At 39.9% G+C, this 25941-nt stretch overlaps 4 protein-coding genes and 1 long non-coding RNA gene across 9 annotated transcripts in view; 3 read left to right on the top strand and 2 right to left on the bottom strand.

The window, feature by feature from the left end:
• Window positions 1–8649, bottom strand: part of LOC117935319 (CAP-Gly domain-containing linker protein 4-like) — a 33601-nt gene extending 24952 nt beyond the window's left edge. For all 3 annotated transcript variants that reach the window (XM_034857428.1, XM_034857430.1, XM_034857431.1), the window contains exons 1-6: window positions 8477–8649; window positions 6348–6479; window positions 5383–5522; window positions 4752–4845; window positions 3675–3836; window positions 1936–2054 (exon numbers count right to left, since the gene is read on the bottom strand). In XM_034857428.1, coding sequence (XP_034713319.1) covers window positions 1936–2054; window positions 3675–3836; window positions 4752–4845; window positions 5383–5522; window positions 6348–6465 — 633 coding nt within the window. In that variant the 5' untranslated portion in view covers window positions 6466–6479; window positions 8477–8649. The remainder of the gene's footprint in view (window positions 1–1935; window positions 2055–3674; window positions 3837–4751; window positions 4846–5382; window positions 5523–6347; window positions 6480–8476) is intronic.
• Window positions 760–20630, top strand: LOC117935345. Its single transcript, XR_004654737.1, has 3 exons — window positions 760–771; window positions 1872–1874; window positions 20462–20630. It is a non-coding gene; the product is annotated as an uncharacterized LOC117935345 (long non-coding RNA).
• On the top strand, window positions 9703–12768 carry c20h2orf50 (chromosome 20 C2orf50 homolog). The gene is made up of 3 exons (XM_034857458.1): window positions 9703–10022; window positions 10182–10221; window positions 11947–12768. The coding sequence occupies exons 1-3, from the start codon at window positions 9796–9798 to the stop codon at window positions 12142–12144; spliced, it is 465 nt and encodes a 154-aa protein (XP_034713349.1). The 5' UTR covers window positions 9703–9795; the 3' UTR covers window positions 12145–12768.
• Window positions 13768–20319, top strand: slc66a3 (solute carrier family 66 member 3). The gene is made up of 7 exons (XM_034857457.1): window positions 13768–14030; window positions 16428–16510; window positions 17885–17954; window positions 18063–18120; window positions 18723–18843; window positions 19145–19186; window positions 20131–20319. The coding sequence occupies exons 1-7, from the start codon at window positions 13885–13887 to the stop codon at window positions 20229–20231; spliced, it is 621 nt and encodes a 206-aa protein (XP_034713348.1). The 5' UTR covers window positions 13768–13884; the 3' UTR covers window positions 20232–20319.
• Window positions 20631–20751: 121 nt separating the features above from the next.
• The window catches only part of rock2a (rho-associated, coiled-coil containing protein kinase 2a), a 39425-nt gene continuing 34235 nt past the window's right edge, over window positions 20752–25941 (bottom strand). Inside the window, exons 29-33 of one of the 3 annotated variants that reach the window (XM_034857396.1) lie at window positions 25761–25839; window positions 25341–25599; window positions 24494–24707; window positions 23266–23313; window positions 20752–22465 (exon numbers count right to left, since the gene is read on the bottom strand). In XM_034857396.1, coding sequence (XP_034713287.1) covers window positions 22462–22465; window positions 23266–23313; window positions 24494–24707; window positions 25341–25599; window positions 25761–25839 — 604 coding nt within the window. In that variant the 3' untranslated portion in view covers window positions 20752–22461. The other 2 variants (XM_034857397.1, XM_034857395.1) reach the window with 2 other exon arrangements.

Genomic DNA, 25941 nt, shown 5'->3' with positions numbered 1-25941 from the left:
ATTTCTCCAACACTGAGCCTACCACTTAATCTGCAACAGTGGCTTGAACGAATGTGTTGTTCGGCTTTGTGTGCCATCTTTGGTGTAACTATTTCACAGTACTGGTTCAGGAAAAGAAATGTTCAGTTTAATGTCGACTTTGGTTATTTTTTGTGTATTGATATTTTAATTTGACATTATAAATATAATTGAATTAAAATGAAATTGACCAAGTAGCAAGTATATAGCGATTAAGCCAAAAATATGTGTGATAAAATAAGCATGAAAGGCCAGCAATATCTTATATTTTTCCATCCCTATAAAACTTTGCCAATTCTCAAATCCACGGTTTGTTGTTACTAACCTCTGCTGAGCCAGAGAAGAGAATTCCAAGTCTGACCTTTACTCAAAAGGGAATTTAAACGGAATTTCATGCCCAATACTCCACTAATAGGCCCCACCTACATTTTTCAAATGCAAGTGACACAATTTGGAAGGTAGTAAACTGAAGTATGGTCGGGCGATATGGAGAAAATCAAATATGATATTTTTGACCAAATACCTCAATATTGATACCGCAACGATATTATAGAGTTGACTATTGGTGATTTTACAAAATAGACATATTTACATGAGATTTTTGATAAATAATCATCGGTAATGTGGATATAAGACTAAGTGGGTAAAAGCAAATAATAGAACATTCTGGTAAGTTCAGAAAATGACAATTTCCTGGCTGCATTACAGTAAAGTGATAACACATTCCATGTGACCAAATCCAAAATCTAAGACGTTATTGTCTTTTATCACAATAGATATAATATTGATATATTGCCCAGCTCTACATTGAAATACATCACAAATCAATGCCTACGCTATATGGTTCCGATAACCGCGGCTTATAGTGTTTCAATAAACATTTTTTTTCACTAAACTACATTTTCCATTCTCCTGAACTTGGGAAAGCCTGCTTATACATGTTCCAGGCAACATAAAATAAAAGTGTCTTTTCTTTGTATGTCTGTGCATTTTTCAGTCTAATTTCTTGGGTAATAATAAAATTTGTATACATAGTGTTATGACTTGATACACCCACATGACTGGTCTATCTGACTGAAATGGGTTGAGTTACAGTAAACATATCAGTCCTTTAAGATTATACAGAGGATTACTAGGGGGGAAAGGAATAGTAATACTAGAACTTGTATAACAGATGCAACATTTCTCTAGGGCTAATTAGAAGCAAATACTCGATGAATCTTAAATAATACAGAAAAAAAAAAACTGAGTTTAAACTTTTGCTTGGCAAGATAAGGAAAAAACTATTCCTTGAACCCAGAAAATCTCTAAATAAAAAAGGGTTTAAAAAAAGTGGCATTCACACACACTTAAAAAAGAGATAAAGCCTCTGCACTCATCGTTGAGCGTTGGAAATTATTTGAATATGGAGCGGTGCTTTGGTGACCTCCAGTGGGGAAAATTAGAACATAAAAAGAAAAGGCACCATTTCTGTTTAGAAGTAGCTTTAATTAATCTGAATATTAATATTAATATAAAATGATAAGACATGTCACGTTGAGACATGTACATTAAATAAGGTGGGGAAATTATGGGAGTGAATTTTTTATTTCCATCATGATTGATGAGCGTCTGTGAGCAAATACTGAGATAGATAGATAGATAGATAATGAAGTAACCATGCAATTTTGTTAAATGGGATTGTGTCACACAAGTGATGAATGAACAAAAGCAACCTGAAAGTTTTATTGAACTCAAATCCTTTGAAAGTGTGTTTCAAAAAAGAAAAACCAAGGATGCGATGAAGTCTGAACAGATGAGTTTCCATTCTACATCATTAGATGTGTTATTGCTGTCCTGATGTCAATGGGGAGTTAGTCAAACAGTCATGACTTACCACCTCCAGAGTGAGTGTTTGGAAAGAACAACGTAACTTACTCTGAAAGCAGGGTTGGCTCCCAGCTCCAAGAGACATTTGACAGCTGACATGCACAGGTTGGATGCAGCGATGTGCAGGGCGGTGCCAAAGTCAAAGTCACTACAGGTGGCATCTACCTCTACACAAGAAAAAAAAAAATTTGGCAATCAGGAGAACTTTTGTGGGATTGTTGTGCATTGTTTGACACTTTGAGGTTGTGTCCCATCACTTTTTTTTATAGTAACCACAAATTCAAATCATAAATTTAGTAACCAAAAATGTACAGTAAGTCACCAGAAAACGTTTAATCCTGTAGGTATTGCTACATTCAACTCTGTCATCCTTTGTGTTTGAACAGATTACTAAGAATAGACTAAAAGCAAGACTCGACAGACTTGATTTGACATGAATCAGGGTATCGGGAGTTTAAGTTCCACCGTGTAATAACATACAGTGAAGTTGAATGAAAATTAATCCAGTTTACAGAGTTCACAGAGCTTTCTTAGATTTGCTGAGTGAAACCCAGAATCCCCTTAAAGATGCAACATGGACTGATGGGAAGAAGATATCAGTTATCCAGATAACTTGGAACAGGTCCCAGGTCCATAGTTGAGTAATTGCTGCAGTAGCTGGCAGTTCTTATCAGGGCCAAAGTGGTCCATAACTGTGGTGAAAAAAGCCCTCCATTTTCTGGTATCTCAGGTTATTTATATATGCATGCTTTGACCACTTAGGGACTGTGATGTTGCCATATCTCAACAGATTACTACAATACTCCTTTACAATCTCCTGTTATTCAGTAGCCACATTTATTTTCTTTAAAATCTGGAGTGTGCACTTTAACACTACAGCTTTCAAAGCTGCATATGTATACTCAATATTACATCTGAGTCAGCATATCCAATGATCACTGGCATATAACCACAAAGGAATATTTAATCTCCACAAGGACACATGTTATAATGTTATAAAAGGCAGATTTCTGATATACAATGCAAGACGGTGGTCAAATAAATGCGTTTCTGTGATCATGACCATGTTTACGTGCATACTGTAAAACAGGCACTGTCATTTATAAATGTGTATAACATGACTTGTCAGTCAATTCTGTAGAAGCAGGTGTTAGGCTTTGTTGATCTACTCACTGCATGTCAATATAGACAGCTGTTTGGCCAGAGGTGATGAAAATCAGGCTGTACCACAGGCATAATGATGCTTACAATGCTCAGTGAAATGTGTGAAAGACTCACCAAGGATGGACTGGAGAAAGCCATAGATCTTCATACTTATGTAAGCTCTTTAAATAATAAATACACTGGACTGAACCCCAACTTAGTGCAGTATCCAAAAATATCTATGTAAATTTATGACAAAAAGGTACCCAAGCAGCTGCTTAAATATTGTCAGCATATGAAAAACTGGCCACCAAAAAACAAAAACATTTGTTTTACTGAGATAAGCTTTCAGTCAGGGACCCTTTTCAAGACAGACTGTGGTGCACAATGATTTCCCTGTTATTCTTTGTTCCACCTTAGCTTTATCTACTGAGTAGTGATTTTTATAAATTGGATTTTAGAAAAACCGTACCACCTAATGCAGCAGCACCACAAACTACAGCCTCCAAATAATGGTACTTCAATGACACCAACAACAAAAACTAAATGTGAAAATGTTCTTAGATTTGGCACTGCAGTTGTTTATGAAAATAGAAACGCTTTCCCTGCAATGACAGCGGTGGTGACCTTCCCCCTGCTCTCACCTCCAGGCTGGGAGGCCTGCAACACTACCCGGATAAGCTGGGGCACGTCGAAGTAGGCAGCATAGTGCAGGGCCCTCATGTTAGTCCAGCGTGAGCGAAGGTTGGGATCAGCGCCCATGGCAAGGAGCTGGCGGGCAAATCCAGCTGCTGTCTCTGCATCACCTGGGAAACACAGGAGGGTTACAAATATGGTACAGTGGGCCTTTTTTCACTTTGTATTAAAATCCGATCTAAGTGATCCAATCACAAGTGGACAGCTTTAAGTACAGGTGTGTTTACAGTAGAATGTGCCTCCAAATGCGTTTTAAGTGACCACTTGAGATCCGATCCTGGCTCTATAGGAAGCTCCTCATTCACGTGTGTGTGTGTGTGTGTGTGTGTGTGTGAGATTACACCCGCTCCTTTGACCACTCAGACTTGTACTTACTCCAGTGTTCACAATGCGAGAATGCTAAATAGCAAAATGATAAGTTGCGACATAAGAACACCTGTAGTAAAAATCCTAAATATTTTTGAACTTCGGACGTTTTATGAAATTAAAAACAAGGTTATTGTTTAACGGCAGCTGCCGGGATTGAAAAAGCAGGCAGCACAGGAACAAAAACACATCACACCATTATGATAACATCCAAAACACAATTTACTCAGTGGTTTCTGTGACAAAAAATTCCTTGAATGAGCAGGTAGTTCTGCTCACAGTTGAGTTGCTGGTCAGTAATGTGTCCCAGGAGAAATATGCTTACACACTACTATAAGAATGTGGCCACATGTTGCCTAAACCACCTCCGAATGTGGTCTGAGTGATCGGATCCTGGGGGCATTGACACTTTTACAAAGAGCTATCGAATCACTCAGATAGGATTCCACTACCAGGTCAAAACTGGGCCCCTATGTCAGCTCTAGAGACGTCTGTTTGAGGAGAATTAATTATGAGTAGCAGTGCTCATTGAGTAATACAGAATTATGTTCAGTGGTTGCACTAGCAAAACAAACTAACACACAGAGAAGACGAAACAGATGTGTGTACATTTTTACAATCCAGTTGAGTGTTTATTCACCACCCCTGTAAATACTAACCGATGCCCGGAGCCCCGGCCTTGCAGCAGTAGTGCAGGAGGCTCATATCTGTCAGACCGTCTCGGTCATTCACACCACAGCCCCTCTTTAGTATCTGTGCAAAGACAAGATGTGCAGTGTGTCACTAAAGACAGCTAGTGTCACTGTTCAGATATATTACATGCCAAGCTATAAAGTCAAACTCCAGGGCGTTGTTCTGATGAATGACAAGTAAACTGGGCCTCTCATAACTCCACTTATCTTTAAATTTGGATGAGAATTGTTGTGCAAACTAACATCGAAATGAGCCATTTATTTCTCAAGGGTAACAGTTATTTAGTGAGCGAGTCAGAGAAAATAATCTCCTGCTTTTACCCTTGAGACAAGCACTTCCCTGCGCAAATTTACTGCATTGCAGCTATTTTGTGTAACTCCAAGTGGAGGTGGTTTGGGGGTGGGTTGACAGGCCCTTCACCAACAACCAGAAAACAGGTTTATTTTATTAAGTATTCCAGTATTTTCAGTTATCATATTTTGCATAGTTCTGTGGTGATTTGGGAATAATCAATGAGTAGAGTTATGAATTGTAACTTTTACAGACAGAAGAGTTTGTATTAAAGCACAGAGAGGGACAAATGCTAAATGGCGTCACCTCATTGCCGATGAGATCAATGTACTTCTGAACCTGGGGCACCCACTGCCTGAGGACAGCAAACAGCTCTGGTATGGTTGTGTTTGGATCCAGAAGAACCTCCTTGCACTGTGGCTCACTGGGGTCAAAGAAGGAGAACTCTGGAGGTGGTAAGATGTCAAAAAGGACAGAGATATAGTTTAACTGTTGTGTAATGCAATGTACCTTGAACCTTGGAACTAGGAATCCAAAACTTTATGTTCCTTTTTCACCTGTTTATGCATGTGAAGAGAGCATGTGTGAAACTCTGCAGTACAGACATACATTAACTTTCTGCAACACACCGTTCAATCGATTCAATCAAATTAGCAATCTTGGGAAATGCCCTTGCTGTGCTTGCGGAGGCGAATGAAAATCAAGATGTGACAGCAGATGGCATGCCCTGAACCAAATGAAGCCTTAGAGCGCCCGACTGAGGCTGAAAACAAATAGGCTTGGCCTTTCACAGTGAATACCAACGCTTAAAATTTAACCAGTGTGAAACCTCCTGCATTTGCTTTACTGACTGTATTACACATAAGAAGGTTCAATTTAAGAGCCAAGTGTGTTCAACTATTCACAAAATTAAAAATGACAGGATATATTAAAATAATGGAGTACCAAGAAATAGATATCTGCCATCACAAAACTGGAATCATTGGTTAGCATATTCGAGTGCAGTTTCAGAACTTTAAAATCTGAATCATAATCGTCATTGAATAGGAGTCACGCCTAGTAGTGCACTAATTAAATTATCAATCATAACTCGATAAAGTTTTTAGTATTCATCAGCTGATTATAATTTCAATTGCATGATCAAAAACTTTTTTCAAATTCCAGCCATAGATCTATTTGTATCCTATCTTTGTGAGGGTGTTAATTAAATTAAAACGTCACACAGCTCCACTGTGCATATGTACTGAAAGTGTGCATGTATGGATCCTCACCACAGTCACTGGGCATGGGTGCAGAAGCCACCTGGTGGATAACCGGCCGCTGATAGGAAGAGGCCCGGCCCAGCACAGTGTCTCCCTCAATAGGCTCTGAAACATCTTCCTTTGTCATCTCCCCCTCAGGGCCTGTCGCAAGAACAATATGAGACTTATTCTTAGAACACAAGTAGGTCTAATTTCAGCAGAGCAGTGTTAACCCCAAAAATTTATATGTAGATACATAATATAGGTAGTAAAATATCACAGTTTCAACAACCTTAATATTGTTAGTGTGATATTCCTCTAATCTGCCTGATTCTGTGTGCCTGAATCTGAGTGCAACACGTTGCAACAATTACAATAAAGTACAGGACAGTCAGTACTTATTATCATAACATGATGTTGACATACAGTACATACTGAGATAAATTGTAATATGCAGTATGGTAAATGCATGAGGATTATAAAAACGGCCAAACCAACAAAATCGTCTGATATTTAGACCTAAGGATTAGAGAGCAAGAAAGTCTGCATTTAAGTTAAAGAAACTTTCTAGTGCCATAAAACAAAGCTTAAGATATGATTTTAGTTTTCATAAAGACTTTTAAACAAATAGGTTCATAGTGAACATATGCTTAACTACTTGCCTTATCTTAAAACTGACAATATGAAAAGAAAAGAGGAAGCTGAGGAAAAGGACAGAAATCCCCCACACACATGCTCTTTATTGGTGATGTCCATGCGAGATCACAAATCCAGCTAAGCTAAAAATCAAGAGACATGGACTGGGTCCAGCCATAGCCTGTTCTTTTGAAGTGTATGCATGTTAATACTTTGGAATTCTTTCTTTCAACAACATCAAAAAAACATCAGCCTGACATGACAGAAAAAGTCTATGAGTCCGGGAGAACATCTAACCAAGTGGCTTCTCAAAATAACCCCCAAGTACATAGAGAATCCCCTCCTCAACCTCTAATGAAACACCCCCTTGCTCTGATTATACCCCGTTGATCTCCTCACTCCAGGTCTAGTCGCTATTTACAGCCAGTTTACTTCTGACTCGCCCCAGGCTGGAATGTCACTCTCACTTTCCTCTCGTGTTCACTGCTGACCCCACTGCCACCTAATCTTTGAGTTTTCATATTAGCCACGCAGGTAAAACAAATTTGGTGAACGGTGACTCAGTTCCATTAAGTTTCCCACTAAACTATAACGGAAAGCCAGAATGCACGTCAACTAGCTCACCTAAATTGAATGCAGTCAGTTTGCAATCATGTTTCAAACTGACTGCACCTGTGCATTTACCCGGCAAGACAAACCAAAATGTCTACTGTGCCCCAAAACACAAATGATCCACCAACACAGGTGTTTCTACTTGGCCTAATCAGGCAGCCCTGACATTTATAGTACTGTAACGTCCTCAGTTCCTGCATAGCGCCACCTAACGTTACCTTTAACCTGAGGTCTAATCAACCGGAATAATGAAGACACCTGTGTGTATCCTACAAATTTATACAGCCACAAAAGTCTTCCAAGTTATTGACAAATGTTTCCACAGTTGTTTGGTAGCTGATTTATATTGGGCTGCTTATAAACTGACTGTTTCTTGTATCAACCAATGACTGGCAGTCTAGGATGTCAACCTAGATTTAGCTAGCTATAGCGTTACTTATTACAGCCGGGCTGGTCAAGCTAACTTACCTAGCTACCCAGTAATGGCCGTTCCCTCGTATCACTGGTTTGTGGAGATTATATCACTGATATCGCTGATTCCCCAGCAACTTCAGCTCCTACCACGTCTTTTATTTATCTTAACATTAGCTGACAGTAACTGTTTACGTTAGCCGGCTAGCATGTGTTAAAAAGCCAACTGAGACTATACTGATCCGTATTTACTTTAGTGAATACCTAGTAAATATAAGCAGTTATGAGCCACGTATTTGACGTTCATGCATTGTCGACAGAGTCGCAAAGTAAGATGAAGTGCCTTTTCTCTGATGTTCCCGTTAGCTCCTCCGCGGTAACGTTACCGTACGTTAGCACAAATACTGGGCCAAGCATTCTACACGCTTTAAATTCACTTTACGACTACCTAGACATATAAATAAATATCATGCGCAGTCCACAAAAAACACTTGAGTTACCTTGACCTCCCGGCTCGTTTCAATTCCCTCATTGGGGAAATGACTTGAAAGTGAGAAGCGGATTTAATTTCCATCAACTCCCACTGTGTTCTACAGGTTCTACATAGACAACGCACATCCTGTTCAGTGTTCATTTTTCAGAATAAAATAGCGTTTTTTTATATGACTTTTCCGGTTTTCCACATTTATGTAATAAAGCTACAACACACACCCTGTATACCTCAGGTAATAATATTAAGGATACCAGTTTGAACAGCATGGTGTAGTTCTGATAAAAATAAAATTTTCTGAGTAAATGTGATTTAAAACATTTCGAAAAAGTCAAAAAATTGAAAATTATAAGTTCCAAAATCCTAAAATGTGTTGTCTTAACAAGGAAACCACATTTCTTATTTTAAATTTTAAATCCATATTTATTCCTCTCAGACAAATGCACAATGGTAGATATCTAGCACATGTTCACAAATAAATAACAGAAACTATACTCTGAAGCTGAAGATGCAATGTGATATTTTCAAGTATAGTAATGTGAAAAACAGGCTATGGGGATACTTTTAAGTACCACCTTTATCTTTACTGAAACAGTCTGTGTAGGGCTAAGTCCATACACAGGACATTATCCATCTTTTCATTCAGCAGATGGTCATTTCACAGGGGCCTTAGAAAGAACACATTCAGTGTTGTTTCACCGACTTGAAGAGTACTCAGTAGCTGCCTCTTTCTAAATCTCTGTCTAGAGTCTACCTGTCAGTATGATAAAAAGCTGTTAACAGGTTTGTTTTAGCATTTGTATGTGGTGAAACTAGATTTTCAAACTATCTAAACCAGAACATCTGGACATTAGGAACCAAAATAATTACAGCCAGCATAATATGCTACCAACAATTAAGCTAATAATATCATAATCAATGCATAGCCTATAACATTAGCCTATATATTCATGTTCTATGTATATGGTCTAAACCTAAATTGTGTTGATGTGTGCGTCTAAGTTACAGGAGCTGTAGGGTTTTAAATGGTCTTATTTTATGACATTATCTTAACATAGCCTAAAGAAATAGTGCTTTCTAGGACTGAAGAGAGTTTCTCACTTACTGTAAAATACCCTTGGTTGATTTTGTAACATACAAGCAAAGAAGTAGAATGTTATTTATGGACTGTTTACATTTTATTGTGAAAGTATTGTTATTTGTCCGGAACACCGTTTCCATGGAAACGAAAACAAAACGGCTGGCAGTGATTTCTCTAGCTAGCTAGCTAGTTACACACACTCAGCTCACTTGCACGTAAAGCACGATTTTAATCCGTTAGCTACCAGAATGGACTTAAACGATGTTAGGCGCGTATCCTCTGCAGGTTACCGGTTACGGGAACAAGCCAACGGTAACGGGACCAGGCCGATATCAACCCAGCCACCGGACCGGACGCGTCACGCTAAAGGAGACGCGGTGTCCGTGGAGCTGAATCCAGACAGGCGGGATCCCGTTAAACAGGACCACGTATGGAAGGAAATGGTATGGAGTGAGAGGAGATCAGTGCGGGAATGGTGAGTGGGACTTTTGGTAGATATTCAAACTTCTCTGACTTTAAATACGACTTTATTTCTATGATTTTATTACAAACTAAAATTTTTGAAATATAGCAAGGGAAGTTATTGTGGCAGTTCATATTCGTTTATGGGTCATGAATACTTTGTGGTCCACAGGGAGACAAACTGGAACTTTCTCAGGAACTATGATCAAATGGTAAGTCTAAGGCTGAATCCCATTTCCCCGTCTTACCCCTACCCCTTGGCCCTTACCCCTACCCCTTGGCCCTTGAAACCAAGGGGTAGGGGTAAGGGGTGAAAACATACCCCTATGAAATGGGACACCACTTGGTGACATCACCATACAGTATTGATCACAAACTTCCAAGATGCTGTCTCTGTCTGTTGATTGTGTGGGTTTGGACAACAGTGTGTGTTATATATTTTATAGTTATTTTAGGTTCACTTTGGTAGTGCAGAGGCAGATGTTCTTATCTGTGTAGTACTTAGGTCTGTCTGCAATACAAATGTGTATACACATGCATCATGTGTACATATACATACCTATACACCCTGTATACATGCTGTGTTGTATATCTGTCAGATCTGGACTAAATTATCCCCGAGAGGCTAAAGATGTTTAAAAACACAGTTTGAAAATATGTGAAAGCTGTATTCTATTTGTGAAAATGCGATAAAGGGAGATGTTACTGGTTTTTTGTTGTTGTATGTAGACCACATTGGACCATGCACGACAATATAGTGCCTGTAGTGGCAACTTGCCCTCAGATTGAACAAAAGAAACAAACAAACTCAAAGTCAAACAGGGCTGCACTGAGGCAGCGAGAGAGGGATTCTTACACAGAGATAAGTAGAAAGAAAAAAAAAAAATTGTCCAGGTAGAGATGGCCTTTTGTGAGGTTTATGTATCCATTCTCAGCAAACAAACCTATTAAACAATGGAACAATGGCTTCGCTAGGCTCTGGTAAAAACAAAAAACAAAAAAAACATCAGCCCTCCTACATACCTGATCATGACTATGTACTTCAGCTGGTGGCTAGGGTTAGTCCAGTGGTGTAGTCTACATGATACGCAGGTGTATGCAGTAGGCTACCCACTAAGTAAGATTTACACATACCAACTTAAAAATGCCCAACGACATGCAACAACATTTACTTTCCATTATATTTTGAATTGTCATCTGTGTTTTTCTTCTTTGCATAGGCTAAATAAAGGTATTTCCACTGTAAATTGGTGAATAAAAATGATCTGAAAGCAGGACATTAAGTCTTTGACGCTCCAAATAACCCTGGTGGAGAACAGCTAGACCCCCCACTATGATATGCCCCCCTCCATCAAAGGCAGATTCTGGCCCATATATAGGCCAATATGTTTATATACAGCACAGTATCCACACTATTAGACTACCAATGGGTTACCCTAAGGGTCGTTTTACAGTCGCTGCAGACCTACTTTCAAAACAAAAGCACTGGCAGATACTAAAAATAACCAAAATAAAATACAAATTATATAAACAAGCTTAAGCAGCTGTTTGATTCAAGCAAAACAGAAATGAATAAATATGTGACTATTAAATATAAAAAAACAATGAAGAGCTCCAACAGTGTCCATTCTTATCATGTTCCACAGATCCGAGCACTGCAATATTTGACTTTTGAATGTTTTCACATATTGTTTTTCATCTTTTTCTTTAAATTTGATTACTCTAAATTCTTTATAATGGCTCATCCACTTGAATTAAACATGTCTAAATACTCAGTAGAATGTCATTGACATCATTTTAAACTGCATCCCATCAGGTAACTGATGACAGGATTACTGAGGCTCATTTGTCCTTGGTGGACTTAATGTCAGCTTAATCTGCAAGCTATTATACAGATGAATGTTACCAACAGACATCTGACCCATGTGTGTATGTAGGGGCAGCCAAAGTCAGAGGAGCCTTTACCCAGCTATGTGTCGCTCTTCTCTACTGACGTCCCCAACACCACCAACCAGATGTTTGGCAGCAGACTGTCCACTCCACTGGGGAGTGAACTGGTCAGACTGGACAGGCTGTTCCTCTGGTCTGGAGGCCATCACAAGCGCAAGCAGGACCAAGAGATGCTGCCCTGCTAGGCCGCTGTGAAGACGAGCCACTTGTCATCAGCACCTCTGCATTTTAGTTCTTTTTTCTATCTTTTTACCCTGGACTCTCCAAAGCTGGGACTGCACTGGAGCTTAGATGGGTTTGACATGGTGTGGAGTTTAGATTAGATGGTTGATTTTCTTTTGTCATTTTACTCAAGAGTAATTATTAAGTAGAATACAGATATCTATTGTTGAAGCCATATCCAGGAGGGAGTCTGGACTAGGAAAATGATTGCTGTCCTACATCTTTAATTTTCACATTATGATAAATATATCATTTATTGATTTTGTTGTACTTCATGTCCAGAATTGTATTCATTTATTCATAGATGAAGATAGATCTGAGTGTTGTTGTGGCAAAAACATTTTTTACATTTGAAAAGAGTACAAAAGTGGATGTTGAAGAAATTTGCTCACCAATAAAGCCAGGTGAGAAGGGAGGACACCAGCAGATCAGATTCACGTCATCCGAGCTCCGTCAGGGCTTTAATCAGATACTTGATAATCTAACAAGATACCTGATCAAATTTGGATGAGTGAAAGGTTGTATCTCCACGACATTTCTGCACACTCAAACAGTGCTGCAGGAACAAACAATAAACAAAAAAAACAGGCATACAGTTTAAAAACAGTTATGTCATAAGTAAATGTAAGAAGCTTACTTGCTGATGCTGTTAGAATATCTTATTTTGGTGTTAAATTATGTTAAAAAAAAACCTAAAATTGCTGTTACATTTATTATGTGTTTGTCAGGAACTCTAAGCCATTGTCTATAGTGGAGACATGGAATTATAGTCATTTACTTTGTGTGATTCTCAGAATAATGTAGCTTGTTTTCACTCATCTGCACTGTATGTGAGCGGCAGAATATCTGAGATTGTTGTTGTCTGTACTGTTGCCATTGTGTATATAGTTATGTTGTTACACTGTACTGTCCGTTGTGTCTGAATTTGAAGGGAAAATGTTGATCACGGTGTACAATCTGGATCGAAGTCAACGTCTCATTTCAATAAAGATTTAGAATTTTAAATCTTGATTGATTTTGTTGTGTTATAAGTTATAGATGATACCTCCTGTTTAATCAGTAGACAGCAGACACGAGTTTGCTTAGACAGCCTAAGTGTGTGATAGTGATTGGATGCTTTCCATCATGTGATTGCAGACTGCTGACTGAGGATGAGTGCTTGTAGAGAAGTTTCCAACAATACAGACTCATTTAAACGAGAAGACAGGAAGAGAGAAACGTCGCGTGTTCTGAATCAATGAGGACTTCAAAAGGCTTCAAAAAACTTTGGTCTAACTGGTGCGCACAACCAGCCAATCAGGAGTGAGTGGATGTATGCGGAAGTGAGAAAAGATACATTTGAAGATACCGCTGCCAGGAAACTTCACAGAATAATAACCTTGCCTTCAAAATATAAGTCTATCTATCTTTCTAAAAAACAGTTTAGGAAGAGTAGCGCTTTTTAGACTTGCAATAGATTCAACGTGACTGTTAATTTCTTCGTTTGAACCTTTTCAACAACAAAAAATATTTGGCCACGATTTCAAAATACAATCTACTTTCTTTTATTTGGAAAGTAAACAACGGAAACCCATTCTCAATGCATCTACCTCGACACTGGTGACAGCGCAGCAGCAGCAGCAGCATCTGTTTGCCACTTTTGGCCAAATCCTGTGAGATCTGCCGATCTAAAGCTCGCAGTGAGCGGGTTGGGTCTCCAGACCATGCCGTCCGATATGTTGTTGCATGCTGCCAATTTCAGCACACTGTTTGTGTGCATGGTGCTGAAGTTCCCGCAGATCTTTGTACTGATGCAAGCGAAATCAACGGCTGGAGTCAGCCTCAACAGTCTACTCCTAGAGTTGATCGGGTATGTGAGTTTTGGCTAAAAAGTTATTTGTCTTTAAAATGTGCAACTTCTGGTGAAAGGCAAATTCATTGTGACATAATGAGGTAAGGTGTGCAGTGCGCTACTATTATTCGAAGATGGAGTTGATGTGGTGTTGTCTTCCTGTTTCTCACCGGGTACTAACCCACCTCCAAACTCCATTCAAAATGGTTGTAATTTATCATGGCCTTGGTTATATAGACGAGCATATCCTTAGACGCGATACTCAACCCCTAATTTATTTAATGGTAAATTAACCTTTACATCTTGACCAAGTTTAATTAAATCAAACGTTATAAAACATCTTTTTGCGACAACGTCCTCACTAACTATCCCACTGTTTGCCTTTGTAGAGGGAAAACAACGAGCTTCAATAATGAGAGATTATTATTGGTGCGAGCACGAGGATTAAAGCCAGTTTCTTTTCTGGCTGAAGTGTAACATAGGACCGTACTGTCCTGTACGTGTCCTATTTTATAATCTATAAATATAGTCCTATTTTATAACCCATTTTTATAATCTATAGATTTTCTCCAGGGATCCCTGACTGAGTCCAGAGGCACACAACTAAAGCTATTCTCATAACAAATAATCCCACTCTGAAGACTTAACCCTAAACAATTTTGTGTAGTTTATAGAGTTGGGGACCAGGTAATGTGTTCCCAGTTAGGTCTGTTTGTGTGAAACAGTGTAATGACAACGATGTAGGCTAGTTTGTGTCTGGAACCGGAAGTACTGACACAAACAATTCTTTTTTCTTTTTTTTTTTTAGGTTTTTTTAAAATTTTTGTAGGTTTTATAAAAGTTCCACTTGACCCATATTTAGTTTGTGTCTGTACGGCTGTATAATCGGTCAGTTTCCTGTCTCTCCCCGGTGCCTGGCAGTGGCTGCACTGTCCCACATGTCTCTACTGTGCTGGTGAGCAATAGCCTGCTGTCACTGCGCATGCTACAGTGAAATAGCCAACCTTTGAAGCTGCACTAAGCACGATGCCTAAAATAAGTCATTTTATAAATTCATATATTACATTGGCATAGATTTACACCGCCATCCCTGTTGCTGGTGGGGAAATATCTATTTACAGCGCGTAGCCATTACACAATAACTAGTCTCGCTTTGCCAGACCTTCCTCCACAGCACTGCATAGGAAGGTCTGGTGTATCTACACAGCAATCCGGGATGCGATATTTTTTCCCCACTATATCCACGCCAAGACCCGTCCTTCAATAGCTTCTATTGGCCAGGCGTCCATGCTTATGCATGATAGGGTAACCTGATTTGTACAGGTCTTATCTCCTGACCAATCGGATATCCTAACCTTAACCACTCAAGGTCATATGAATAACCTAAAAAACAAAACACTATGGCCACGCCAAGACCCATCGCCGTCGCCATTGTGGGATTTGATTTAGTATCTGGGATGAGAGAAAAACGTGGTCTTGTTTATTGGCATTTCTTTAAACCAATCACATTTGCCTCGGGCGGTGCTAAGCACCAAGCGGCTTAGTAGCCTCGGGAAGGAACTTGTTTTGGTGGAACGTGTCTGTTCAAAGGTTGTATTAGTCCTGCAAAAGAAAACTCAGATTGGACAGATAGTCTAGCTAGCTGTCTGGATTTACCCTGCAGAGATCTGAGGAGCAGTTAACCATAGTCCTCAGAAATCCATCAGAGTTTAAAATTCCAACACAATGAAAGCAAAGGGTAACGAGACATCCAAAAAGAGCGATATCTGGCGGAATTTCCAGCAGAACGAGGGCAATCCCAGAAGTGGAACGTCGTGGCTACAAACTACACAATACGTAATTTTTAATTGCTCCATGGTATAAAATGTCTGGATTAAATGTAAAATTCCAATCCGTCTCCTCAACTGCAGTCAGTTGTTTATTGTATAAAACCTCCCATATCCCTGGTGGGTGAATGTCAGCATGTTGTGTGCAGTTTGGGGGTATTGTCATATAACTACAATCCATTTGACACCACAAATGTGTGGAAATGCCTTGTGCAGCTTTAAATTGGATTTGGATTTGTTTGTTTATCGTTACGGCAACGTCAGCTGCTCGCATCAGTTCCTCATCCATCACTGTGCCTGAGCACAGCAGCAGCCTGTAAACACGTGCACCCAGCTGCATGTAGGCTTGGGAAGCAGGCTCTCCAGCTGTAGACACTCCGACATTATTTCCCTAAAGACTACAAATTGGAGGCTGAGTTTGTTGATCCCATGCCACTACATCAGCTGTTGCCTGATCTGTGTTTTGTATTTTTTTGCCAGTCACCCGGTCACGGCCTTGTTAGCTTTTAAAAATTGCTTCAGTGTTTCATCTAAATCAGTACTATACATTATAATACAATGTAATAACCTGCGACCATCTGCTTTACAGGTATATTGTTTTTGTAACGTACCAGATGTACTATGACTACCCACCTCCAACATACCTGGAATATCCAATCCTCATTGCTCAAGGTGAGTTGTCTGAAGTTGCATGAGGGGTCATGTATTAAAATGTTGTGTGGTTATAATTTTGTAGGCAAATGTGTATTCTTTCCAGCTATTCTGTTGTATGTCTTTTTTAATTAAAACTACTTAATTAGCACATCATACCCCCCGTCTAGAAAAATAATAAATTAAGTGCTCAGATACAGTAACTTATCTTGTTAAAGCAAAGCAAACCATCAAATTGACAATTGTATGTGTATGGTTTAATAGTACACAGGTTTGACAAAAAAACAAAATCAATGTGGGAAATACTTGATGTCATGTTTTAGTTTAACAGTAATCGCATGCAGTGTAGAAACAAATGACTTGACATGGGTCTCAATGGAGAGGGGATTTATGTCACCTTTGACATTTTATTGATCTTGATTTGTAACCGGTGGCAACCGCGGTAACAGATCCCTCCTTACACTGTAGTTAAGCCTCTAGAGCAGCAGCTGTTGAAGCCTGTCACTGGCATCTGAACAATAGAGGAGTCCAATATCATATGTGTCTTTAGAAGCAAGTATGCAAACCAGCGATGTTCGTTTGTGGGTGAGTTAATGAGACGGTAGAGTTAATGTAGAGGTAGAGCGGCCATCCACTAAGCAGAAGATTGGTGGTTCAGTCCCTGCAGTGTGCATGTTCGAGTGTCCTTGGCAAGATACGGAAACCCCAAGTTGCTCCCAAATGTTTTTCTCCTGATGAGCAGGTGGCACCTTGCATGGTAGCCTCTGCCCCCAGTGTATGTACGATGTGTACGGTAAATGTTTGCTAATTGTTTTGAGTGGTTGCTGAAACAAAAAATGTTTCTGCAGGTTTCACCAAGTCAAATGTAGGAGTTTTTAAGACTTTCTTTTTAAGGCCAATATGAATGGAAATTAAGACCTATATCACAAAATCAACTAAGCCCTAAAATCAGAATATTTTCATGCCAAGTATTACTAAACTTGCACTTCCCCATGGCCAAAGAATACTGTACATTTTGTCTGTGGTACAATCCGAAAGAGACTCGCACCACTAACAAAAAAGCTGATTGGCTGTGATTTAAATTGCATGTTGGTCTCATTTATGTTTGGACTAGCGAGGAAAAGAACTAAAACGCCACGGAATAAATGAATAAAAATAGAAAAAGAGCATTAGAGGGAGCGTTGCATGGATGTAGGAAAATGAAGATCAATTATTTAAGAATTTAAGACTTTTTAATGCCTAAAACCTTTATTTTGAATTGTTAGACTTTTTAAGACCATGCAGAAACCCTGAATATAAATATGGTACATTTACCATCAAGTGTCCCTTGAAATGAAAACTCATGCATCAACATGCAGCCCACTGGTCAATTTATAACCTGCCCCGTGTCCTCAGATGCCATTCTTCTGCTCCTTATCCTCCACTACAATGGCAGCCTGCGGCACAGCCTCATCTACACCTTGCTGTATCCTTTCAAATACAAAGTGTTCATATAATGTTGAAGAAAATCAATGACCCATTGGCCTTTGTCGATGCCTTGTCACGTGTTATTGCCTTGACGTGATGTGTTCAGGTTTGTTGGAGGTTGGCGGCTCCTCACTGTGGAGAAGTGGATCATAGATTTGGCCATGGTAATAAATCAGTTTAACATCAATCATAAGTCGCAGTAAGTTACAAAGTGAGCAAGGAAAAGGCATGTCATCAGTCAGGAGTAATGAGCTAGAGATTTGAACAGACCTCATTGCACCTGGTGAATCTCATGGAGGCACCCAGACCTTATAAATGCCAAATGGTCCTGTTGGTTAATGAGATGAATATGTCTGAAGGTGCATTTGCATTTAAATAGGTGAGAGCGGTGATCCTGCAACTGTTTTCCACTTAAAAGTTCAAGCTTTAGTGTGTAACGTTTTTTTAAATACTTAACGTCCGTTACATTCCATTGCCAAATGAGTTGACACAAAGATAATTAAGACTATCAACGCTCTCTGTATTTCTCAGTATGACTATGTTTAGGAGATTATGTCGTGTAGCAACTTTCACGCGCACAAAACTCAAGTGAAGATAATTACGTCTTCTGAAGAGTTCCTAATGTTTTTTACCTGCTTGGAGGAGTAGCGGGGTTGCAGTGCAATCACGGAAGGCTTGCAGAAAGTGAAACTTTTAAGCTTAATAGTAGGTACAGTGGTCATGGTGTTTAGTCTGTATTCAGTCCCACTGTCCACTGTCTTCTCAGAGTCTGTGCACATTCATCAGTGCAGCCAGTAAATTGGCCCAACTGCAATGCCTGTGGAGGTCTAAGGATGCTGGACAGGTTAGCGCCCTCTCCTGGGCTCTGGCTACCTACACATGTATGGGTGAGTATCACATATGGACATGAAAACGCAGTAGTCCTTTGTGTGTTGCACCTTTACCTTTCCAATTTCATCATCCTCTTATCTGTCTAAATCTTATGTTTAGCATTCTTTATAGATTCAGAAACGCTTTTTTTCTTCTCCCTAAAGTACTTTTACTCTGTTTCAGTTCAATAATATGCATAATACTATTTATTCCGCTCCAAATTTGGACAAATCAGCAATTCCACGCTTCATTAATTAAATATTAGATGCTCTCTTTGATAATGAGCATGTCATTAACTCGGCTTCCTCTTTGTTCCAGCACGGATTTACACCACCACTGTGACAACTGGAGACATGCAGGGTAAGTCAAAGGGAATTACAAATGACTGTGGGATATGTAGTGTCCCAGAAAAGAATGTTTTGTGAACTCTATAATTATTTCAGAAGCAACTCTTTAAAAAGATTTGTTTTCTAAATAACTATTATCATACTTTACCATGAGTAAAATGATTTTTTGTGGTCTGGTGCTTTGCTATGAGGATAACGGCACTGGGAGTGGAATTCCACAAGGGAAGCTGCATCAGGGAGTCCTCCGTCAGTATCTATCAGTATAGTATCTGTTTCTAAAGAACATGTGTAGCTCTCATGTGCTTTCAAGGGAGAAAATGCAGTAAACACGTGTTGTGAAATATGAAATAGAATCTGCTATCATAGTTTAAATTTTGCATGAACGCATAGATGGATTATAGAACAAAAGCCCCCTCCCCTTCTCCACAGTAGCAAGACAGCCAGACTAAGAGACATAAAACAGCACTTTTGCGTCTTGTGGTTGCTTTTGTGGTCATTTTATTGTTAGGACGCTTATAAAAGAGGCTGACCCACCTGGGCCTGTGTCCAGTTCAGTAATCTATCCACGCATCCAACAGCAAAATATTCTATATGTACTATAAGAACATACTCAATCTGTTTTGTTTTCCTTACTTGTCAGAATCCAGGGAGAAGTGAACCAGACTGCTGAAAGAGAAAGGCATTTTTAAAAACCTTCTAGTTGATGATTGCAGGTCCTCTGGCCAAACTTACACCTATAACAGGAAGGAAGTAGTGTCATAGACATTGATGCGTTTAAAATGTTTGAGAATTAACAGTCAATAAAGCTTAAGAGAAAAAAAGCAATCGTAAGCTCCTGGCTCACCAAGTGACATTCACTATAGCACCTTTTTTATGTTTATGTTTCCAGATTCTCAGCAAGTTCTCATACATATATAGGTATGTTTTATTTTAATCAAATTTGTCTCGTTGTCACAGTTCTGGTGCGGTTCATTGCCATGACTTTGCTCAACATGTGGGTGCTGCTCACCGTGCTCTACTACCAGAGACACAGCAGCAGGTCCACGAAAGAGGACTAAGCTTTAGAGTTGGAGCCTGAGACCGGCCGACCTGTAAACCTGCAGTTCACGCCCATGGTCCCCAGCTCTGATCACAGCCACGACTAAATCAAAAACTATGAGTAACGGTTAATGCAGCTTTTGTAATACTGACGCATGAAATGTGCTTTTTATATCATTACCAACGTATTGAACCTCTTTTTTTTTTTATACAACATTCCAGGGACTGGAAGTCTGCTCAAGCTTGTGAGAGCAGAGACCAATGCTTTTTCATATTGTATGTGACCAAATGCATTATTAGACAGTGCAGGACAAGCATATCTGATATCTTACCGCTCACAATGAGAAATACTGTATTTTAAAAGCGTTTATAAGTCCTTTTGTGAACTATTTTAATAAAGCTAACATTCTATCTTCTTACATTGGTCATTTCAATATTGTGCTTTAAAAACTCATCAAGAAAATGAGCAAAGTTCTTGCGCACCTTTACAGAATTGGAGCTTTCAAGACATTTCTTTTCAAGACAAAAATAATCCAAAACCAAAAGGCACATCCATGTCTTTATTGTTGACGTAGTTATTGTTATAGAGCTGTTTGGTAGCAAACATGCAATCTGGATGTAGAGCCCTTAAATACAAAGTGGACAAGGCTGTTATAAATAATATAATGTGCACTGTATGGCATGTAAAATATATACTGTGTATATTTATATGTATAAAACATGCTTCTTAGTTAAAGGAGAGTACTCAGTACACACACTCACACGCACACACACAAAAAGTTACTCTCCACCTGCTATTTAAGCCACATACACAACAATGTGCCCAAACTCTGAGTTTGGTTACTTTTAATACAAAAATATCAGGACAAACACCTTTAGGGAAAAAAAAAAAAAAGGAATAGTGCTGTTCAGTATTTTGACCCTTGGGATATGATTGCATACCTTCATTGTTCCAGCTTCTTATTGGTAAATTCTCCTCAATTACTACAAACTACATTTCTGACAGGTGAAGGCCTGTGTGTGACAGCACTTAAAGTGTGAGGCCTGAAAAGGCAAACACATGCAAGTCCACTCAGAGTAGTTGGTGATGACAGGGGGCGTCAGTCAAGTATATTTGGATAGAAATAATACAATGCCTGCGTGTCGTCTCTGGTAAAGCCCAGATGTACATTCAAACAACAAAAGGAGCATAGCTCGGATCAGAAAAGCATCAATGGTGCACCTCCTGAATTCAGTAAACATTAACCCTCATAACTGACAGTGCAGGTTGGAAGAATTATGGGATTGTGATGATCTCATGTCTGGGTCCCCATCTAATGCCATTCAGAGCAGGATTATGTTCACTTGTAACCGTTCCTGTAGTCATACAACAACAAACTGGAGATTCAGCACGTGCCAGAGTCAGAAATCTGAATAAGTGGCACTCAAGGAATGATTAGCTCAAATTCTGAAGGAATTGGACACCCCTTCCCCCGCCTTGCAGACTTTCCCAGAACACACAGCTGGTTTGCTTAAGTACCTTATTCAAGTTTCTGTGGCCCGTGTGCACCGGAAAGCAGAATTGTAGGAAGCAAGAAGCTACAATCAATAGGTTAGAGAGTCTGAATAAGCCAAAGTACAGATACTGTATCTGGGATCAAGTTCAACAATCTTAGCTGTATCCAGCCAACAAATTACAGATTTCACTATAGTCTGAGTGTAGTGTTCCCCATTAAACCCTTCATATTGTTCACAAACATTAAACACAGGAATGCCTTTTTCTTTATTTGGCCACGAGAATCCCCAGAGGTGGTGAGGAGGAATTGAGAGTTTTCCTGTTGGGTCCTTCAATCAGACAGTGTGTCCTGGAGAGAAGTCTTGAGGTAAGAGTATCCACTTAAAAGAGCTCTCTTCTTTTCTGTACGAGTCAAACGAGCTGCTCTGGCCCCCAGAGACACTTAAAAGGCTCTAGTCAAGGGCCCATTAGAAGACTTTGGCTAATATGCTTACAAGCCATCCAGCTTGGTGAAAAGACCACAGGTGTTCAGGTGATTTTCATAGTCGTTGCCGCTTTGAGTGCCTGGGAAAGAAGTTCAACAAAAAGGATAACCAGATTTTGTAACGCTCACAGGCTGAAGCACGACAGGGTGGGCTATGGAGAAGTGATGTGGAGTTCAGTGTGCTGATCTGCAAACGAAGCTTTGTGTAGTCTTTGATTTAGGAGGACACACACCCCATCACCACGACGATGCACCACATTCTCAAGCAAGGTTAACTGGGGGAAGAGAGAGAAACAGATGCAAGATTAGTCTCAGCAAATACTTTGACTATCAGAGGATTACAACAGGTCATGTCCTCATGGAACATAAATAATACTAAACCAGGAGTCTGTACTTGAGTCCTTGCCCTCACTTATTTCACAATGTTTCGGTCTTCAGACTTTCGCAAAGGAAGGTTCCTGATTTCTAAGGAGCTCAGCTCTCCTGTGCTTTCTGCTAAAGTACAACAAAGTGCTTGTTAAATTTAAAACACATAAAAAAGGATATGATTTCGAAAATTATTTTATTGAACAAACTGGAAGAGTGAATGGAATATAAAAGGCACCACTAAAAAAAAAAAAATACTTTAAAAGTGCAGTTTACTACTGATTTTTATTTTCAACCAAAACAAAGAAAATCTCTGAGTCTTTTCGCGATATGTTTATTGTGAGTTGATATCACGGATATAAAAAAAAACATATTGTGCAGACCTCAAATAAAAAAATTCAAAAAAATACTGCATGTTTCTTTTATTTTTTTATTTTTTTATAAACACCCAGTGGTGAGGTGTTTCAAGCTATCAGGTGAGCAGCCGGAGAACCCCAACAAGCACATGCACTGGGACCGACATACAGTATGTGGACATAGCCCGCCACCACCACCACCACCACCACCTGACAACCAGGGCTGTGTCTGAACAAACAGTGCAAAAAGACACGTTTTGGTTGTATGCACACATATAAACACACTGAGTCATTAACAGAAACATCTAGGCGAAGGAAGAAAAAGAAAGGGTGGGAGAAGTCGTCATTTGTACCAGAGTCCACTGTGGGATTCTTCTTGTCGCATTTTGAAGCCATTTGACCTGCGAGGGCCGAGGTCAGAGGACATAAGGTCACGATGGGTGAGACATGTTTAAGGCCGTTACGTTAACAGCATTATGTAAATACAGAACAGCATCTCTTAATCCTCAGCAGCTTCAGAACCATCAACGTTTTGTCTTATGTAGCTGAGGCTACCACTCAAAAACATTACGGGACTCAAGTTTTTTCAAGAAAACAGAATAAGCAGCACAGGGTCTCGATACTGAGATTTGACTCATCAATATTCAGATAGGAATTTTCCTTTTCTAAAAATCACAACAAATTGGGACAGTAGCTGTGTAAATTGATGCCCTGTGGAAACTGTGTTCCAATGCCGCTGAAGTCAATGCACTCCACAGCACACACTGCACACAGTGTTACCATATGTGGTCCTCAGAAATGAATAGAGGAACAATCATCATCGATATCATCCAATGTCCAGTGCCAGTCCTGAAGACCAAAGTCCTCCCATCTGAAAGGGGAGATTAGTTTTGATGGCCAGGTAACAATTACTGCACATACAAACTGGTATCCAGAAATAAAGTCTATTAGTGTCGAGTCGCCTACTGTTCTCATTTAAAGAGACCGTGGGTTATGTAAGATATCCTGAGACACACGACGACACTGAGCAGTGGGAAACATTGCTCTCATTCTCTGCAGGCTCATCATGTATACAGAGAACAAAGCGCCACAGCCACTTACTTTATCACACTTCAAACTCTGAATTCTAGATACAAGGACAGATCTTATTCTCCTCTACAGGAACACTGCAAAAAATATAAACTGTGGGGTTCAAAACCATTAGCTTCTTTTAGTAGATTTGGTGACTCTGGGAGCACAAAAGATGAGAAAGATACCAGCATTTCTGGACTAATTTGCCCAGGTGCAGTGTCAGGCCGAAAGATTATTTAGCATTATTTGTTTTTCATGTCATCTGATCCATAGGAGCCAACCAAAGTAAAACTGATCACTTAATGTTGCATACAGTGTGTAATGTGTATAGTTTGACCCATTATACAATTCCAACTCTAGCCTATTCTTTGCCTCACTGGAGACCACCTGCATATCCCAACATTTCATACAAACTGGAAAACCTCAAGTCTTATGGGTGCCAAGCCTTTCTTTTAAGCTTGTCCAACAAGCAAAAACTGTTCAAACATGATCTCTTGTCTGTTTTGCTACCTGCTCTTGCTGGTGGGGAGCTGTCGACTGGGCCTCCTCATGGACTGGCTGGGCTGGACCTTCATGGAAGCGCGAGGCGAGGAGCGTGCAAACTGCTCTGGCGGGGGAGGCTTCTTGGGAATCTTCTTGACCAGTCGATTCACCCACTTCTGCTGCTCCTCCTGAGACAAGGCCAGCAGCAGCAGGTTCTTTGCCGAAGACACGTCGTAGTTCACTGGTAGTGGGAGAGAAGGGCAACTTTCAGTTATAGTCTTTAGTTTTCTTTGTTAGCAACATTGGTATTGCTGAAAATTCACAATATTAATATCTTAAAAAACATGAATTATGGTTGTGGGTAGGCGCCCAGCGCTGTCTTTGTAGCCTAGGTAAGTGGCCTGAAGTTTATACTTGTGTGTTGTTGTGTGTGTGTGTTAGTCTCCTTACAAGAATAGCAGGGCCGGCATGTGTGTGCACCTGGGGAGTGTGTGGTAGAGCAAGTGAGAGAGTGACGGTGATTGATTGGGAGCGAGTGCTGACTCTAGAGTCAAAGTGTCTCCTTTGTGCTTTTTGACCACAGTGAGAAATCTGTAGCAGGACTAGTTAACCCTCTCCTTGATGTCATGTTGTTTATGAAGTAGAACCAGGAAATGAGTTGAGGGAAATCCAACGCTACCAAGCCACAGCCAAGCGACGTGCGTTGCCGCAAGGTGTAGTTAAGTTTTTTTTAGAGTTAACGTCAGGCTACAGCGTAGGGTCCATGCCTCCATGTAACTAGCCACGGTGTAGATGTTACGTGGCAGCATACATTTACGCTTAAAATCAATGAACCTGTTTGTCCGTGGACCAGTCACTACGTGAAAGCTCCTACCTTTGCATGGTGCAATGATTTCCTCTTTCTTGTCCATGTGGTCCTTGTGGCACTTGATGTGACAGCGCCGGCACTCCAGGGCGGGCGGCGGCTTGAACATGTTCCACAGTGGCTTGGTGCACGCCTCACAGTTGGTTGGGAAATGGTAGAGCGTGGGGATGAACTCGTGGCCCTTGTGGCAGATGTAGCTGGACTTCTCTCCAATGGGCAGCGGATCCTCTGGCTCCTTTTTGCTCTCGCCTTCGTTGGCATAAAGAATCTGGAAAAGAGAATGAGTAGTAGTAAGGATTTTTATTCCAAATGTGTGCTCAAACAAAAATCATATGTTGATCATTCAGAACTTTATTTCTTTATTAAACAAATTTAAGACATCACAGTCCAATTCAGAATTTCAATAAGACCAGTCATACTGAGACAGACCTGGAATATCCTGGGGATTTCTTTGGCATCAGCACGGTACACATCTGTTTGAGTGACAGGCCTCACGTGGAAGAGTTTGCTGTGTGAAGAAAATAAGTTTGTGTCAACAAGTTAGCTGCACCTTAATTCAACAAGAAATTCCCGTACTGCAACAAACTAAACTGAGTCCTGGGTTGCCTTC

The sequence above is a fragment of the Etheostoma cragini genome, chromosome 20 (assembly GCF_013103735.1).
Source record: "Etheostoma cragini isolate CJK2018 chromosome 20, CSU_Ecrag_1.0, whole genome shotgun sequence".
NCBI classification, from domain to species: Eukaryota; Metazoa; Chordata; class Actinopteri; order Perciformes; family Percidae; genus Etheostoma; species Etheostoma cragini.
This window is presented reverse-complemented; position numbering and strand designations above follow the sequence as displayed.